The following is a 19879-nucleotide window of genomic DNA, read 5'->3' as shown; positions in this document are numbered from 1 at the left end:
CAGAGATTATAAGGAAATAGCAGTGTATAGCAATAGGCTGCATCCCTGCAACTCTACCTGCATGCATACTACCCATGCCTACTTAGTGATATTTCTTAGGTGAAAAGGGAACAGATCCAGTCCTCTCTTTCCCAAATATGTTGACAAGTCCATTAATCTAATCAGTGCAATGTGCATATTTCCTTACGCAGCAGCAGGAAATATAGATTTAGCTTTTGGTACTGAGCGAGTCAATATGAGAAGTAATCTGCTTGTATCCAGAATGAGCCTATTAATTATTCCTGGTTGCCAAAATTGCTATGGCATTTATTTGCTAGGCAGCATTCTGTGTACTCTATCAAAACAGAAAAACAGTTGCAGAGTTTTTAATGACATTCAGGCTTCATTCACACACAAGTCTGGCATTTTATAGAAAATTAATTATGGCCAGCACACACTCAACATGAGCACAGCAGTGTTGATTTTAAGGTTTTGTTGTGCTTTTTGGCACTTAAACAAAGCAGATTCTCATATATATATATATATACACACACACACACACACACACACACACACTTATATATATATACACACACACACACACACACACACATATATACTATGTAAATATCACTGGGAGCTTTTTCAGCCTTCCTAATTTCTTTGAGAAAGAACTAACAAATCAGTCAATCAAGTAGCTAAGTAAGTGTGGGATTGTTTTGATACAACCATGAGCTAAACCATAACTCTGGAGATCAGGATTTTAATCCCAGCTCAGCCATGAAAACCCATTGGGCAAGTCACACTCTGTCAGCCTCAGAGGATGGTGATGGCAACCTCCCTCTGAAGAACCTTGCCAAGAAAACCCCATGATAGGTTCATCTTAGGGTACCCATAAGCTGGAAACAACTTGAAGGTACACAGCAGCAACAACAAATGAGCTAAATCCAATTGTGATTTCCAAGTGAATCCACTGAACCAATTAGAATTACACTGGTGTTGATTTAGCAAGTTCCACTCATTTATTAGGCCTTCTCTAGTTGGAAATAACAATTGGATTTAGCCCCACATTTTGATTTAATTGAGCACAAAAGTACTTTTGATTATACCATACACATATTAAGTTGTTATAAATGAGAAGAAAAGCCCTATAACAGATTATTATTACTCTCAGCATTTTTATAAAAAAAAAACCAAAAAAACCCTTTCCTTCATAATTTCCAAATATCATCTACTTTTTAACTGTTATTTTAAGAAATACATCAAACCTGCATGTTTTATTACAAAAGTCCTTCCTTCCTTCCTTCCTTCCTTCCTTCCTTCCTTCCTTCCTTCCTTCCTTCCTTCCTTCTGTGTCCATTTATTTGTTCCAAAACTTTATTTGTCTGTAAAATTGCTAGCTTAGGGAAAGAAAGTGTAAAGGCAAGAAAGCTGTATTTGTGCAATTTTACACATTATGTACATTTGAATTGCTTAACAAAACATCAGGGTTGCTTATGTACAAGGAAAATATAGATTCAAAGGGAGCAGAAACAATTTGTGTAATTCGCATTCCAAGATTTAAATATATAAGATATGTTGAATTATTTGAATATATGAGACATGTTGAGTTACTGAAGAATCATTGTCACTATACCCGATTTACATTTTTTGGACTAAGATAGTCAATAAATGTCTTTTGTGCAATTGTCTAGTTTTGATAAGTTTTCAATGGCTTTATGAATAACTGCAAACATAAATGATCCCAAAAGGGTGGAGTAGTTTCACTGCAAGTAATTGTAAGTGGAATAGTAAGGCAGTAGTTTTACCTAAGTGGAGCCATATCACTGAGGCTGATGAAAAGGAATTGGCCTGTAATGAAACCATAAAGCTATGACAAAGAATATGCATCCCTTGAGATGTTGTTGCTCTGCAAGTACAACCATTTTTTCCTTTGGGTGTGCTGGCAAAACTGATGAAAGGTGCAGTCCATCAAATTGTTCTCCACCCCCTGAAATAGATAGAATAATTAGTGGGATGACTTAAGGTCTCTTTACCAAACAGGCAGTTAATTTCCTGACTTTGAGGCTCTACAGACCGCCCGAAAGGGGTAGCCTCCAACCGCCTCTTTTTGCACTGGATTAGAGCCACAGCAATGTCATGCTGTGACCCTGATCCGGCCTTCCAAGGCCACAAAAAAGAGCTGCAAAAAGCGGGTCCTTTTTGCACCCTTGAAAGAGCACCATAGCTGCTGCGGCACAGTTATATGGCGCCCCTTTTGGCATGTGCCATCTGGAGCAGTGTGCGGCATCAGGGCACTCTGGGGGAGTGCAGAGTCAGGCATGTGTCATCAGGACGCTGTGCCCCGACTCTGCCCCCAGGCTGGCCTTACAGGCCAGTCTGGAAACGCCCTAAGCTTACAAGGGCATATTATAGTAGTTTGTTTTCAGATGCTACTATGATGAGTGTAACTGTGCCCCCTGCTTTGTTGACTGCTTCTCACACAAATGATGTTTTACTCAGCTCTTTCCACGTGAACTCCAAGACTCTAATAACCTTTGGTCGTGGTTTTTGGGACACACACACTGCATAGTCACCCAAAGGGCTACTGAGATCAAAATATGTGTTACTTTTTTATCCAGGGTTTTATTCATGAACTATATTACAATAACAACAGTGAAGCAAAGCAGATCAAGGCTCTTGGGATACCAGCCTGCTGCCATACCATAAGCTCTTGGGATACCAGCCTGCTGCCATACAATAAGCAAAGACCAAGGTTTGGCAGCACTAAGTGAACTGCAGTGCATCCTTGGGACATGAAGACTTTCTATTCTGTTGTTCTAAAGAGTTGCTTACCTAATCATGAGCATCTACAGGGAGGGCTAAAGATACAAGTTTTCCCTTGACAAGTTTGTTAATTGTGACTGACTTAGGGAGTGGTGCTCACCTCCATTACTAATCCAAAGAGCCAGCGTTGTCACAGACAGCTCTGTGATCACGTGGCCTGCACGATTGCACGACTGCACAGAACGCCTTTCCACCAAAGTGGTACCTATTTATCTACTTGTACTTTTACATGCTTTCAAACTGTTACATTGGCAGAAGCAGGGACTAGTGATGGGAGCTCACTCTGCCACTTGGTGCCTGGGCTTCAAACTGCCAGCCTGCCGATCTTGCAATCATCAAGAGTCAGCATCTTAACCACTGAGCCACCACATTTTCAAGTAACCTATCCTTGATCTACATGATCTGAACTGATAAATAACCTCTAGCTTTCAAATAGCTGCCTCATGATTCTCTCCCTTCATGAGCACCAGCAGAAATATGGTTCTTCATAAATGACTTCTTTTTCATTAGTAACTGCCCACCTTACAAGAAATACTTAAGATCCCTGATGGAAGAGAGAAGATGACTAAAAATGTGACAGTCTGCTCTGGTGGACTTCAAAAAATGTATTCTGTTATTTTTTCCTATCTAAGGAAAAAAAACATGTTCTGGTGACCATATTTTATGACCATTATCTATGGCTGAAGAAATATCTAGTTTCTGTCAATAGTATGGACACTATTGACAATACTAGCACTTCAATATCTTCTGAGATAAGGGCCTCCCATGTTACTTTGGAGAATATTCCTTTGCAACTGACAAGATATACAATCTAAAATTGCAGGTGGTTGATATTTTGTTTGCTAATGAAAAAATAGATCTCTTATATCTGTGGATCATTTCTGCTTTCCAGTGAACTGCAAAAATACTTTTGGTGCTTTTCTGCAGATAAATATCTCTTACAGTGTGAAAATGCTAACAAAGATGAAAACTATTGATAGTCTTTATCAGCTTTAACCAGAAGACCCAATCTGCTGTTCAGATATGACCCATGTAATAGGTTAAAGAATAAGAATAATATGATTCGAGACTATAGCTGTATCTTGATTTCTCTCAAACTGATATGCTATTTCATATATCTATATATTTTCATTTTCCATCACCATCAACCAAAAAGTAACTTTAGGACTGTATCAATCTGCCACCATGAACATGTCACAATCAAAGCAACTGGGGAGGGTTGCACAGGCCAATAAGACAAAGGCTGGGCCCATGGACAACCCATCCATAAATCCTTAATAATAAACCAGAGTGAGGAGACTTTCGAATAATGATCAGAAACAACTTCACATTTTGTTTTAACATTGACTTAATATGCCCCTTAGACTTGACTTTTCTTTCTTTTCTCCCCCCCTTCCCGCTCCTTCCTCCTTCTTCTTTGGCATAATGAATAGTGTGAGTTTTGATTTGCTATTTTGGTGTTCTTCTGCCCTTATTTGTGATCAGTCATTTGATATCAAAGTTATGGATTTATTTAAAAGTACAGGAAAGTGTTGTCATAAATTAGCTATTATTTGCATTTCTGGAAGATTTTGCATAAAAGTGGGGTTCTGGTGTAGAGACAGGCAATTTATTATTATTATTATTATTATTATTATTTATATAGCGCTGTAGATTTGCATTGAAATATAAAAAGCACAGAACAGGAAATTTGGGTGAGATATAACAGCTTCCCATTTCTCCTCAGCACAGCTACCTTCCCATGCTGTGCCAGGAGGAACTGAATATCTATTTGCATAATGAACATAAAAGACCTTGGAAGTTTTTTGCTCCTTTTTGCAATGATAACCGAATAATGAGTGGAACTCACTAAAATTAATAAGTGTTGATGCTAATATTCTAAGCTCTGACCTGATTGAACCAACCCCTCCATGACCACATCTTGACTGACCAGAATAGCTCTGCTTCCAGACATGTGGCATGCATTTTCTTCTGCCCTTAAACCTAAAGCACATCACAGGGGCAAACTTCACACATAATTGGGAAACTGGCCCCACGCACATAGGAAACTCATAGACCTCTGACTTTTCAGCCACCAAGCTGGCTTGAACTCCTACATGCCTAATAAAAAGAGAATAGTATAAACAGCTAGAGAGAGTGCGGTGGCTTAGGGCTTAGGATTGTGTCATCTGGACACAGCGGCAGAGGTGCACCCTGATGCCACGTGCCATCTGGAGTGGTGTGCGGCATCAGGACACTCTTGGGGAGGGCAGAGTCAGGGGTGTGTCATCAGGACATTGTGCCCTGACTCTGCCTCCACCATCTCTCCAGAGCCTTCAAAGGCAGAAGAGCAATTCAGGCAGCAGAGGACTCTTCTTGCCACACTCATCACCTCTCCAAAACCAGAGTTGTTCAAGACAGAGATATTTGGACTGAGAGGGCAACAAAAACTATGTCTCACAGCCCAGGAACGCCGGCCAGAGAAGCTTCCTCCTTACACCTCCAGCGTTGAGGTAACCTAGCGCGATGGGACTGTGTGGGCGTTAAAAATGCTCCTGCCTGCCTTGGACCATCTCTCCCCCCCCCCGCCAAATGCTAGAGGATGACTGTTAGGGAAGTCACTCTTTTCCCATCACCTCTGGTTCCCCAACAATGTGATGGGGATGTTAAAGTAAGAGCCCTTTTTAGCTTTATAACATCCATGTTAGTAGGGCTAATATTGTGGTTTTCTATTTCATCTCTAGATAGATCTATGGCGGGGTTCATTGATTGTGAACAGGATGGATTTAATTTAGATGAGAATTGGGGGAGGCAGGATGCATTGACTATAGAGCACCTATACAAGTAGTGCAGGGACATGGGAGATATGGCGTTAACAGGGTGAATTGTCATTACAGAGGAAGGAGAGATCGATGTTTATTATCTATCTCCCCTTCCATTCACCCAGTTATCCCAATAAAGCAGGAGAGCATGCCAGACCAACCACAGAATTGTACTCTCCTTTTGTGTAATGCTAGGTCAGTCAAAAATAAAACTCAGATAATTCATGATCTTTTAGAGGATGAAAAGGCTGATCTGGCATGTTTTATGGAGACCTGGCTGGGTGATGAGAGCTCATCTGTTTGGGCTCGGACCTTACCAGCCGGCTACTCCATCAGGGAGCTGGTATGGCCTTGATCCATAAAGATAATCTTACCTTAACCAGGATACCTCTCTGTGAGACGACCCACATCGAGTGTATTTACCTTGGCCTTAAAACTAGGGAAAGTCTGGGGATTCTGTTGGTCTACCGTCCACCCCATTGCCTAACAGACTCCCTAGCCGAGCTGACACAACTGATCTTAGAGCTGCTGCTGGAGTTACCTAGGCTGTTGGTCCTGGGCGACCTCAATATCCCCCTTAAGCCCAGCTTGACAAATCTTTAAGGTGCAGCTCGGGAGTTCATGGTTACCATGAGAAGCATGGGCCTTTCCCAGATAGTCTCTGAGCCCACGCATTGCACAGGTCATACCCTCGAGGTGGTCTTCTGCACGGAGCAGGCACATCTGTGGGCAGAGGTAGTTAATATCTTTGCATTGTCATGGATGGATCGTTTCCTGGTGAAGGTTGGGCTGAAGACCACTGTTCCCCCCATCGTGGGTTGAGGACCTATTCATATGGTCCGCCCTCGAAGGCTGATGGAACCCATTGGGTTCCAAGAGGCCCTAGAGGGTTTAATGGCTGGTAGTGCCGGAGATACTGTTGAAGCCTTGGTTAACACTTGAAACAACAACCTCACCAGGGCTATAGACACTATCGCTCCCAAGGGTCCTTTCCAGCCCGCTTCTAACCGCAACCCCTGGTATACTGAAGATCTCAGGAGAATGAAGTGGGTTGGACAATGACTTGAGCGTGACTTGCAAAGATCTCGACTCATATCTGATAGGACACGCCATAGGATTTATCTTAAATCCTGTGGTGTTGCGATAGATACAGCTACGAAGTTTTTCTATTCTGCATCTATTGCATCTGTGAAGTCTTGTCCGATAGAGCTATTCAGGGTGGTTAGGGATTTAACTCAACTACTCCCTATCCTGAATCCTTTGCTAGAATCTACAACAGCCTGCTGTGACACTTTTAATAATCACTTCACAGACAAAATCTCTCAGATAAGAGCCGACTTGGATGCCGGCTTTAAAACTTGCTCTCTCAACCCTTGCCCGTCTTGGCTGGCCATCCAGGGGGAGTGATGCCATTAGGTTATTATTAAAAAATATAATCAACACATCCTTTAGGGAAGGCTATCTTCCATCTTGTAAAAGAGCAAGTAGTTAAATAGGTATCATTTTAGTGGGAAGGAAACAGTGTTCCATGCAGCCATGCTGACCACATGACCACAGAATCGTCTTTGACAACTCTGGCTCTTTGGCTTGATAACAGAGATGATCACCACTACCTACAGTCAGATACAACTAGACAAACTTGTCAAAAGGGAAACCTTTACCTTTATAATGGTCTACTCTTTTTTCTGTACAATATGGTGATAAAAAGAGGGTACATTATTTTTGTCAGTAGGGAAATTTTTAAAATTTATTTATTGCCTGCCAGCACAACACTTTTTCTACTCTTACAATGTGGTCATGGTTGACACATAGCAAGTTAACAGGGTGTTTTTCTCTAGCTGCGGTTTTGTGGGACAACCTCAAAGACTGCAGGTCTTATGCAGAGCACATTAAAGCAATTCCTTTTGTGATTGCTTCCACCAGTTGACCACTCTCAAGCATTTCAGCAACAGTTTTGTCTTCTCCTACTCTGACACAGAAATGTGTAGATTCTGACAGAAGGTGTTAGAGATGTAAATCTTCACTTATTCTCATGCATGCGAATGAAGGGGTTTAAAGGATTTCTTCCTGCAGGATGAGATTTTTGCACAATTTTTAATGATGGTTGGTATTCCATTAAAAATGATTTTTGTGTGAGACACTGTTTTCTGTATAAAATTAAAGGGTCTTTTTTTTTTATCATACACTCCTATGTGTTTTTTTTTCCCTTCAGAAACTCCCACTGTCAATATGGCCCGGTACAGACTTCCGCCACGTGGCATCCTGGTGACGTGCTAGGGTTGCCTGGGGATGGAGCAACCACATGCCCACAATCCTAACATGTGGCCAGCGCCATACAGATGATGCATGTAGCAATGATGTCGCAGCTGCACCACATCCAAACGGCGCTGCACAGCTGTGACGTCATTGCGCCATCTCTAGTGCTTTGCTGCTTCTGCGGGCTCCTTTTTTGCTATGCAGCGGTACCACACAATTTGGTTGCTGCAGTACCACTGCACAGCAACGAGAGGCGGCTCCTGGCTGCCTTTTGCTGGCGCTGTGTACCACGTCTATATCATAACAGTTGAACATTGTTTCCCAACAGCTTATCTGTATCAATCAGTCAATAAACCTTTATCAAGGTCTTTGACCAGCACTAAAAAAGAAGGAATACAGCAGCATTAATTTTTAAAAAAATGAACAAGACAAGAAATAAAAAGTATTACACTTCAAGTGTGTTAGGAGTGGTGGTGATGGCTGGTACAGAGGACTGTTGAATAGTAATGCAGCTGCCCAAAATTTAGTGATGATAAAAATAATTAATACATTTTCATCAGAGGGGAGCAAGGAAACATAGGAGATTATCGCACTGCGTTCTGAGAACGTTCCTATCATCACGTGATGAGAACGTTCCTGGAACAGATATTACTGCATTAGTAAACTAGAACGTGATCAGAACGTGATCAGAACTGTATTTTACCGCACAGCGATTCCTGAAACCGTTCCGAGAACATATTCCACCAAGGCCGCCTCCGTCTCCTGATTGGCTGAAGGAATGACAGGCAGGGAGGCAGGGAAGCAGGCAGGCGAGCAACTGCAGTGAGGGAAGGGGTGTGTGTGTGAGAGAGAGGGGGGAAAGGAGGAGGGAGGGAAGGGAGGGAAGAAGGAGGGATCGGGAGGAAGACAGGGAGAAAGAGAAATGGGGAGAGATGAGCCTTGCAAGTTACATCCCAAACCTCCTTTGCAAGGTTGGGAAGAAGGAGGAGCTCCATGCAGGTCTCTTCAAGCCGAAGAAAAGCAAGTTGCCAGGGAAGGGACTGGGCCAAGGGCAGAGCCCCGGCAGCCATAGCAGCTCTTTAAACCGGTTAGAAAAGAAGAGTCCTCTGCTGTCATCCCAATTCCCCATTTTGGCTGCTTGTCAGCCTTTTGCCTCCTGTGTGTGTGCGCATGTAATGTGTGCCTTCATGGAATCATAGAGTTGGAAGAGACCACAAGGGCCATCCAGTCCAACCCCATTCTGCCATGCAGGAAATCACAATCAAAGCATCCCCAACAGATGGCCATCCAGCCTCTGCTTAAAGACCTCCAAGGAAGGAGACTCCACTACACTCTGAGGAAAGAGTGTGTTCCACTGTCGAACAGCCCTTACTCTCAGGAAGTTCCTCCTAATATTGAAGTGGGATCTCTTTTCCTGGAGCTTGCATCCATTGCTCCGGGTCCTAGTCTCTGGAGCAGCAGAAAACAAGCTTGCTCCCTCATCAATGTGACATCCCTTCAAATATTTAAACAGGGCTATCATATCACCTCTTAATCTTCTCTTCTCCAGGCTAAACATCCCCAGCTCCCTAAGTCGTTCCTTGTAGGGCATGGTTTCCAGACCTTTCACCATTTTAGTCGCCCTCCTTTGGACACGCTCCTTTTTGAATTGTGGTGCCCAGAACTGGACACAATATTCCAGGTGGGGCCTGTGAGCTTCCCTCCCCGCTTTAATTCTTGTCTGGCTCTTTGCTATGGAATTCTGGGAGTTGTTTGCTTGCTTTTGTGTGTTGCTCCAAACAGAGGAGCTTTTGTGGGTTCCTTCCTGGAGGGAAGGAGGAGAAGGTCCTGGGCATCCCTGCCATCCTTGCCTCCTGCAGGCTGCCAGCACAGGAGCCCCACTGGACATGACACTAGAGGCCCCCGCAGAAGCAGCCAGACCCTCTCCCTCTTGCTCTCTGCTCTGGCCCCCCTGTTTCCCTCTCTCTTCCTTCTTTCCTCTTCTCTCACTTTGTGCCAACTTTCCTCCCTTCCCTCCCTCCTTCTTTCCCCCCTCACACACACACACCTTCCCTCACTGCAGTCGCTCGCCTGCCTGCCTCCCTCCCTGCCTGTCATTCTTTCAGCCAATCAGGAGACGGAGGAATGAGAGAACGGATTTGAGAACAGATAAGAATATCGCACACACCTCTGTTGGAACGTTCTCATCACGTTTCAGCTCTCTGGGAACACATTCATATCTGTACCCTCCTGGAACACATTTGGAACACATTTAAACGTTCTGAGAACCCGATTGGAACACATACGTGCGGTATACTCAAATGCGTTCCGTTCTCATCACGTGATGAGAACGTTCTCAGAACGCAGTGCGATAATCTCCATAAAAAGAACCTGAATGTATTAGAAAGGTTTTTGTATTACCATTATAAAAAAAGCAATAAAGAAAAAAATGTGCCATCAATTTGACTCCCTTCAAATCACAAGGGCACATGATTGGAGAAAGAGGAGGTTTCCAAATATTTTATCCAGTAGAGCTAAGAGGAGACAATTGAATCATGCTAGGTGTGAAAGCCCTTCAACACTTGTGAACTGAGGGTGCTGAAATATATAGTTTGCTGTTTTAAACATATGAAGTGTTTTGCTAATTAGCATGGAATAGGTGATTTGGCCAAAATCATGTTGATGTGATACACAGGTTGTCTCACAGTGTTGAGACATCCTTTGCTTGTTGTTGTTGTTGTTGTTGTCAAGAATGAGAAAAAGTGTGAGTATTCTTTATATCCCTAGTGTTTGAACAAGGGGAATATTTCATAGTCTGTCACAATTGTCAGTACAATTGGTCTTTATGCTTGTGGAATATAGATAGTCCTGACCAAAAAAATAGAGGTATTGTGGGCAGATAGAAGGAAGCAATTCCTTTCACGTGTTCAGTGCATCTTGAATAAATGTAGATATGAAGAAATAATCATATCACCAAGCCTCTCTCCAATCTGAATACATTCCCTAGACCAAAAGAAGTGTAGACAAAAATATCCAAGGCCCTTTGAGTGAATACTTAGAGGGGAATGGAAATCACAGTAGTAAGCCTTGTCCTGACTTACACACATTCTGTGTGTTGACTGTGTTTATATACAAGATCTACAATTGTATAGCAGTGCACAGAAAAGCCCATTGACATGGTTTGTATTCACATAGGATTGACCATCAGGTCAATGTGCATAGATCTGCAATTGGGCCTGCCAATGATTCTGGTCTCCCAGGTGCCTACTCTGCCTGATTTGAATGTTTGAAAAAATCAGACATTTCAGGTGCAGGGCAATGAGATGAAATGCATGTATCCTAGTCAGAGGTGAAAGGACAGGATGATGGTGGGCTTTTCTGTGACTGCTTTCCAAGAATGTAATGATAATTTAAGTGAAGGAACTTGGTTAATATCACATCTGTCCTAATTTGTCTGGGACAACCCTGATTAATCTTCTGTCTGTCCACTTTTTCCACTGCTTTTAAAATGCCCCTGTTTCTCTACCCTCCCATTTTCCTCTTTTGTCCTCAGCTTACTTCAATAGCAAAATGAGTTCATGGGGCAAAAATTTGTGTGCACCCAGTAACTCAGAGGAGGGGAGGGAGAGGAAAGAAGGGAGCAGAATCTTGTCCTTCCTTGTAGACTCAGACAAAAGCAAGCTGCTGCAACCTCTACTAGCTTGTGTTTTTGTCCTCATTAATAACTGTTGTCATCTTAGCCACACTCTGATGTTACTTACCCACACATGTTCCAGTTTTCATCTTCTGTTGGACAGTATGTATTGTTTGGTTGTAATTTTTTGTAGGGTATGCATTGTTTCATCTAAGTGCATTTGCATAGAAATGGATATAATTTAGATGCTTTCTTTTCAAATAAGTGTTTCAAATCAGTTTTGACAGAATTGATCATGCGCTGGCAACAGGAAAAACAGGTAGTCTAAACAATGTTAATTTCTTCAAATGTCAATATATGTGGCTAACAAAGGCTCTAATTACATTTCATTTAGCTAATAAGAACACAAGGAACATGTAGTTTCTGGCAAATATGAAGACTCAGTTAAATTTATTACATTTCTTCTCTATTGCATCATTATACATGCAATACCTGTTGATGATGGCTGCTTGCCAAAGCCTTCTTCACACTTCCCTGCCTATACAAACCACCAGCTTTATCTAAACACCTGTCTCTTGAAAAAAAAAACATGTTAACATATTATAAAGCTCCAAAGCACAAATCTCAAGGGATATACCTTGCCTATTGCCTAGCCCTTGCCCTATCAACTTATGTGTCTTTTACTTTTGCAAATAAATTGGATCAGGATCTGGTATTTTATGATACATGAACAACAGAAGAAGAGTACTAATTGGCCAAAATGTTTGGACAATTTGTTGCCTGGTTGTTGTTGTTTTCTTTTAGCTGGATGATAATCGTATACTCTTACAATTTTTGCTGCTATACAGTCAGCGATAGCATAGTTAATTGTCTAAACCGTGTGACAATTATTTCCTGATTCCTCTCCCCACAGACAGCATCTGTTTGGGTAAGAATATTAGTATCATATGCAAGATGGACAATGTCAAATAAAGTAAATTACTTCATGAAAGATTCTTGACACTAGTTATATTTTCTAAAAATTGCTTTAGTAGCTATTGCTTCCAAACTATCCTCTCAGTTGCTACCCTACCTTAGTAGCTGAAATAATACTTTTTTCATTGCTTTTCATACAGAGAATGAGTAGGAAAAACACACAACCTTTTGTCAAAATGCAGTGTTGGAAGCACTGAAATTAAACATATATATACACACACACACACACACATACACACACACCGAGGAAATAAGAGTATATTAAATTAGAACAATATCAGTGCATCCAACAGAGTGCAGTGCTGTTCTTTAGTTTGTAATGCAGAATGTTTCTCAAACATGTGCATTGTGCTAATTTGAATTACATGCTTTATAGTAGGAGAGGGTGTTTCAAAACATGCAGTTATTCTCAAAAACCCTTTTTAGTCTAAATTCTGTAACAAGATGTGGGTGAGTAATTTAATTCTGTTTGAAGTATTCTGATTTCACTGACATAATATTCTATTAAACATTTTGAGTAGTACTTGCTATACATAAAATGGAAGATCCACTGTGTCCTCCACAGTTACAATAACTGAATTTGGATTTTAAGGGGTGGGAAATCTCCTTAGAAGACATTTTGTGGTTTAGGTATGACAGTTTAGATTTCAAATTCACAGGTGAGAGAAGTGTTGCTTTGCACTACATGGGACTTTTAATGCACAAGCACATTTACATTTAGAACTGAGAGATGCATGCTTGATATGATATGTGGATTTTGGTGATAATTTTATACAGTCAAGCAGAAAAGTGATGCATACCATTTATGATACCTTGCTTTTGATATGCAACTAATGAGCTAGTAGTTCGGCTATGTATATTATTCTGTGATAATCTGTATTTCTATCTTTTTAGAGATACTAGAAAATTGGTTATGGATGTTTTTATGCATGCTGTTTGAGAAACCTTTATAAACATATCTTCTACATTTAATTTATTTCAACATAATCCGCACTAATTTTGTTCCAGTGAAGCGTACTTAGAATCTAAGATTTAACCTGTAATATCAGAGTGTGTTAATATTTTAATCTACACTGTAATCATAGTACAGTTGGCCCTCCATATCCATGGATTTTTTTATCCATTGATTCAAGCATCCATGGCTTGAAAATATTCCCCAAAATATATAAAGTCCAGGACAGACCGCCGACATTGGTGCATTCGTAAAGTAAGTGATGCGTGGTGCCATGCAAATGCTGTGTGGACACTTACATCCCAATGGCAGCACCCATGAACATGGCTTAGGGACCGTGTGGTTGCCAGGTGGTCCCTAACCCTAGTATCGACCCTGGTACACCGCTTATTGGTGGTATGTACCGGGCCAATTCTAATAAGCAAACCTGGATTTTGCCATTTTATATCAAAGGCACCATTTTCCTGTACCATTGTATATAATGGGACTTGAGCATCCACAGATTTTGTTATCCACAGGGGATCCTGGAACCAAACTCCAGCCGATATCAAGAGCCTACAGTATACACTGATATATGGTTTTTGTTTTGTTTTTGTATTTTAATGTGAGAGGCCACCTTGAACTGCAGTTTCAGGGAAAAGGTGGAGTATAAATAAAGCTATTAATCAATTAGAATAACAGCTAATATCCAGTTTACACCATGTTTCTAATTTTATGGGTGTACTCTCTACTTATATTCTTGAATCATCTGAAAATTTGGTTATATCTGCCGGCGAAGTGGAGTAAAAACCTGGGTATAAAAAAAGGAAGTGGTTACCAATCAAATATTTAATTAACAGTAACAATGAAGACTTTGGAAAGAAATTTAAAAAATAAAGATCAAGGGAATTAAAATAATTGGAGACTTACAGTATATGATTCAACAGGGGCACAAATACAGGAAGAAGAAATAACTATATTAATTGGAAATCAATTAATAAAAAGGATAATAAAATTATTAGATGAAATACAATTGAATATGGTAGATCAAAATGAATTGCTAGAAGAAATAATTTAAAAAATTAGAAGGTGGAAAAAGACTAATAGGGAAAATTTATAAGATTATGTTAACAACCCAATTTAGAATGGTAGGGGGACTGACAATGAACTGGGGAAAAGATTTATTGATTGATACAGATAAAATTAAAATTTGGCTACAAGAAATTGTTAATATTAAAAACAAAAATGTAAAAGAACAACAAATGAAAATGATTGGAAAATGGTACAGGACGCCACATCAATTAGCATTTATAAATTATAAATTTCAATCAAAATGTTGGCATGGATGTGGAGCTAACATATGTGGTGGGAATGCTAATTTGTTCAAGAATTTTGGACATAGATTAAGAAAGAGATAAATATAATAATAGGGATAGAGATACAATTAAGCAAAGAAAACTGTTTAAATCTTAATTTAGGGGAATTAAGATTGAATAGTAATCAAAGATATGTAATAAAACAATTTCTAAAAGTTGCTCATACAGTGATTGCTTATCGATGGAAAAACAAATCAAATTGGAATAAGTCTTACTTGTTTAAATATATAAAAGAATACATATTATTTAAATTTCTTAGGGAAAGAAGACTTAAATATATTGAGGAAAGCAATAAAGACTCATGGAAAGATAGATGGGAAATTGTGATTAAGAACATGGAAGGTAAAATGGGGTATGAAGAAGTAAAAAATATAATTAATGATACTTCCCACATCTCTGAAAATGATTGTTAACTTGATTGGAATGTATTTCCCTCAATGCTGTTTTTGGGAGGGGGGAGAGGGGAGAAAAGTGTATTGTGAAATATGGATTGTACAATTTGTATTATGTACTGTGTAATAATAAAAAATCTAAAAAAATGTTCTATAGAATTCTATCAACACCAATAAATCATTAAAAAAATATCTGCGGGTTTTATCTTAACTCTGCCAGTATAGTTGGCATTTTTTATCTGCTCAGGGGTCAAAACAACACAATGGGGTAGTCCACACTGGCCAAATAAAGTGGCTTCTAACTGCTTTGAAGCCTGGTTGCTTAGGCAATGCATGAGGTGAAACCAGGTGGAAAGGGAAACAAAGCTTCTCTCCGAGGCTAAAAACAGGAACAAAAAGAAGCTGGGATATTTGGATTCATGGTGGAAAATGCACACCATCACACCAGCATATAAACAGCCTGGCCCCAGTACTGGACTCTGGCAAAGCAAAAATGTGATCACCAATAATGCAATGGATGTAATTACAATATACACAAACCAGGCAGTCCAACCGGGAGGGGGTCATGGAATAAAGGTGGTAAAGGGGCATGTATGGGGGGGGGGCTCTGTGATTGTGCTTCACCACTGGAATGGCATCTGGGCAAGAAGGAGGAGGTCATTGGAGGTTGCAGGCAATGCACTTGTGCGATGGTGTGCATGGGAAGGCAACAAAAAAGTTAATAAAGACAATCATTTCTGGTTTACAATCTTATTTTTTTTAATTATTTTTAAAATGAGTCTTTGTAAAATCCAAACAATGGAAATTTATGTACTGCTTAAACAGGAAAGTTGCCACATAATTTAGAAATCTTATTAGCATGACTAGCCAGAGTGGCAAGGTATAGGGCTCTATGTTTCAGATGAAGGTAACTTAAAATGTGAGAAAACATATTCAAGAACTAAACATAAATGTGTTTTATGACCAATTTTATTATGAATTAAGACTCAAAACAGTCATATGTCAATAACAACAACACAGTAATAATCACAACAATACCATTGTATGTCATTTGTAAGTACTGAAAGTATTTTACATATATTATATTACTATAATTATTGCAACAATAGTGTAAGGTAATTTAGGACCAAAACAGACCAGCCAACAAAGCTGGCTTCCAGCTGGCTTCAGGCTATGGCATGCAGACAGCGTATGTCCCCAAGATGCCTGAAAGCTTCATGTCGCCTGGCTGCCTGCATGTGGCCGGCTTCTGGGCGCTCCAGTAACATGGCTTTAGACGACACACACTGCCAGAGCACCAGGAAGAAACTCCTTTTTTGGCCGGCTTCAAGGCAGATTGGGATCGTGGAGTGCAGTTGCCGCACTCCCAATCTGCCTTTGGAAGGGGCTGCCTGTTTTGCCCCCAAGTATTATTGACCTGAATGTTGGCTGTGAGAACTGAAGCTGAGAAAAAGTGTCTTAACTAGGACTAATTGGTGAGTTCATGGCAAACATGAGATTGAAATGAGGGATTTCTTTACTCTGTCTCTTAGCCAGTATGCTATACTAGTTTTTGTATATTAGAGGTGTCTATTCCAATTACATGAATATCTATATGACAATGTTGGAGGAGAAATATATACTTATAATTTAGCTGTAGATTTAACCTCTAACTAGTATTTGTTTTCACTGTAACAATCTCCATTTCCACTTTTTGTTAAAACACATTTCAATGAGTGGGACCGCTACATAATATGTGTTACTTGTGAGCCCTGTCATCCATTTGCTGCTCATGCTAGGTTTTTAATGTTCTCTTTCTCTTTCTCTTTCTAGTCACGGCCCATTCCGTCACACCTTACTTCAGCAGTAGCAGAGACTATCCTAGCTTCAGCCTGTGAAAGTGAAAGCAGAAACGCTGCAAAGCGGATGCGAATGGATCGTCAGCAGGTACTATGGTGGACATGGGAAATAAGGGACACAGAATCAAAGCTCAGGCGATTAAGTAATAAACCTAGATTGCTAAAACTTGTTAAATAGAAAGATAAGTAATTCTCAGTTGATTCTGTTAAATATTTTATATTTATTACTTTATCATTCCATCTTCATGCCTTCTTTACATTAGGTAGGCCTTTGGACTAAGTAGTTATATTCCTTGATCCAGCAGTCCTCTTCTTATGTTCTTAAAGTTACCAAGTAATTTAGTCTAGGGAGATACTCTATCTATCCACATAAGGTATGCCATGACCTCAATTTATGCTGGATGTTTTAAAAATAGTGGCTTGTATAGAGGTCAAAACATTCTGAGCTCTTCTGGTTAACTGGTTCGTGATCCTATAGGGTTAATGTGTTTTTATTCTGGCAGCAGATAATGATCCTTGAACACTTAATGTTAATGGGGTTTAATGAACCAACTCAAGAGCCAAACAGCATCTAGTGTCTGTTTAGAAATAATTTTTTTAATCGCTACTGATTGCATCAACTCTATAACCTTATCCAAGTTGAAGGAAATTCTTGGCCACTATGATATGCCAAAGTACTGTTTTGCAATTTGAGTTTTCAAGTTTATTGCTCATAAAATTTAAACTGAGTCAGGCCCAGAAGAATTAAAGCTAATGGAAAACACAATCTTATGTCAAGATGGTTATTTTACTAATTTATGTGCAACAGCAGCAACATAAAAACAAACATACAAAAAAACCTGTCCAATGGGAGTTAGAAAACTAAATGGAATGTCCTGAAACCATTTTAATCATATACAACTTCTCACACTGAACAATTAATGGACATGCATGGGGATGCACACTCATTCACACTTATACAAAATATCAACATATCAAATGTTGCATCTGTCAGCTCAATTGACAAGATTTATTTGGGGGTGGGGTTATCTTTTCCTTCCTCTGAGGCTGAGAGAGTATAATTTGTCTATGGTCCCCCAGTGAGTTTCCATGGCTGAGCAGGGATTCAAATCTTGGTCTCCAGAGTCATACTCCAATGTTCAAACCACTATACCACTCGGGATCTCTTGTTAGTTAATGTAAGTTGCAAAAACAATTCTGCTATTACAAGCCTCAAAATTCTGTTGCTTATAAAAATATCATCTTTTGGTCTAATAATCTAAAATATAACCCCAATTACAAATGATTTTAATAGAATTTTTTTACTTTTTGCAGAAGAAAATGTCACAATAGTTGCCCCCTGTAAGGGGATCAAGTTTCAGATGACTAGATGCAGGAAGCATTGTGAAAGAGCAGACTATGGAACAGTGATTAACAAACTTTGCTCTCCAGGTGTTTTGAACTTCAACTCCCAGAAGTCCCAGCCAATCTGGCCAACAGTCAGGAAACCTGGGAGCTGAAGTCCAAAACATCTGGAAGACCAAAGTTCAGGAATCACTGCTTTAGAATGATTCATCATCACTGTTGTTGTTATTTGGGGTTTTCCAAAGAGGACACACTTGCCCTCAAATATTTTGTGAAAATGACATATAGCATAGCAGCAATCCTTGTTTATTAATTAATATCCCACTTTTGACCCAATATTGGATTAATGGTAGTTTAAAAAATTAAAACAACATACAATTAAAACCTGATCATCTTAAGACACCACTAATTTGAAACAATATAAAATCATTTATAAAACCTATCCATAAAGACAAAATGCAGCACACAGAACCATTAAACCCCTCCTACACAACCTGTCAATCACAAATTCCTGTTTAAATAAAAAGATTTTTTACTTCCTGGAAAAAGAGAGCCAGCCTAGCCACATGTGGGAAGGAATTTCATAGTCTGAGAGCAGCCCCTAACATGGACGTAGCCAGGATTTTGGGAAGGGGGGGGGGTCCAGACTAATTGTCACCATTATAATGGGGCTTGGGTGTGGTGGCATGGCAGCATGCACCATTAATTGTATCTAATGGAAGCAGGGGTCCAGACCCCACCCCCACCCCCACCCCCCGGCTACATCCCTGCACATAAGAAGTCCCTTTTGTGTGTTCTCTCCAGATAGGCCCATGAGGACAGTTGGGCTCTAAGAAAACTCTTTAAGGGCCTTTACAGACTGGCCTGAAAGGCCAACCTGGGGACAGAATCATGCATAGCATCTTCATGACGCACACCAGGCTCTGATCCTCCAGGGTGCCCTGATGCCGCTCACCGCTCCACATGGTGCACGGCATCATGATGTGCCTCTGGCACCACGTCCAGATGATGCAGCGCCGAAGAAGCATCATATACCTGTGCCTTTGTGGCCATGGCACCTTTTCAAGGGTGCAAAAAGGACGCACATTTGCGGCTCCTTTTTGTACCCTCAAAAGGCTGGAATTGGAGCATGGTTTGAAGTTGCCGCAGCCCCTATCCAGCTAGGAAATGAGTGGCATCCCACTGCCCCTTAGGGGCTATCTGTCAAGAAATGTCCCAAATTCCAGAAGGATGTTTTTTGTGGAAGGGAGGTTTTCAAATGGGTGGCTGAAGACACGAAAGATCACTTCTTGATACCTCAACCTCCATTCTTATTTGGCAGTTAAAATCCCATACTCTGTAGAGCAGTTGTTCCCAACCTTTGTTGGGCCGCGACCCCCATTGCGGACGAAAGTCCTGACCAGTGGCCTCGCTGATTGGTTGGCAGGCCAGGAAGGGGCAGGACTTCCAGCTACCTACAAACCTCAGCGGCCTTTGCAGCCAGAAGTCCCGCCCCTTCCAAACCTCCCAACCAATTAGGAAGGCGGCTGGCCAGAAGAAGGGACAGGA

General features: G+C 40.5%; 1 protein-coding gene across 3 annotated transcripts in view; it reads left to right on the top strand.

Annotated features, from left to right (window-relative positions):
• Positions 1 to 19879, top strand: part of NOL4 (nucleolar protein 4) — a 192735-nt gene that overhangs the window by 158303 nt on the left and 14553 nt on the right. For all 3 annotated transcript variants that reach the window (XM_089517247.1, XM_089517246.1, XM_089517248.1), the window contains one exon: positions 16962 to 17075. In XM_089517247.1, coding sequence (XP_089373373.1) covers positions 16962 to 17075 — 114 coding nt within the window. The remainder of the gene's footprint in view (positions 1 to 16961; positions 17076 to 19879) is intronic.

Source organism: Sceloporus occidentalis, unplaced genomic scaffold, assembly GCF_023333645.1.
Source record: "Sceloporus occidentalis isolate IW3139 unplaced genomic scaffold, rSceOcc1.0.p SCAF_3, whole genome shotgun sequence".
In the NCBI taxonomy this organism is placed as follows: Eukaryota; Metazoa; Chordata; class Lepidosauria; order Squamata; family Phrynosomatidae; genus Sceloporus; species Sceloporus occidentalis.
Note: the sequence above shows the minus strand (reverse complement) of the source record. Positions and strands in the feature narration are given on the sequence as shown.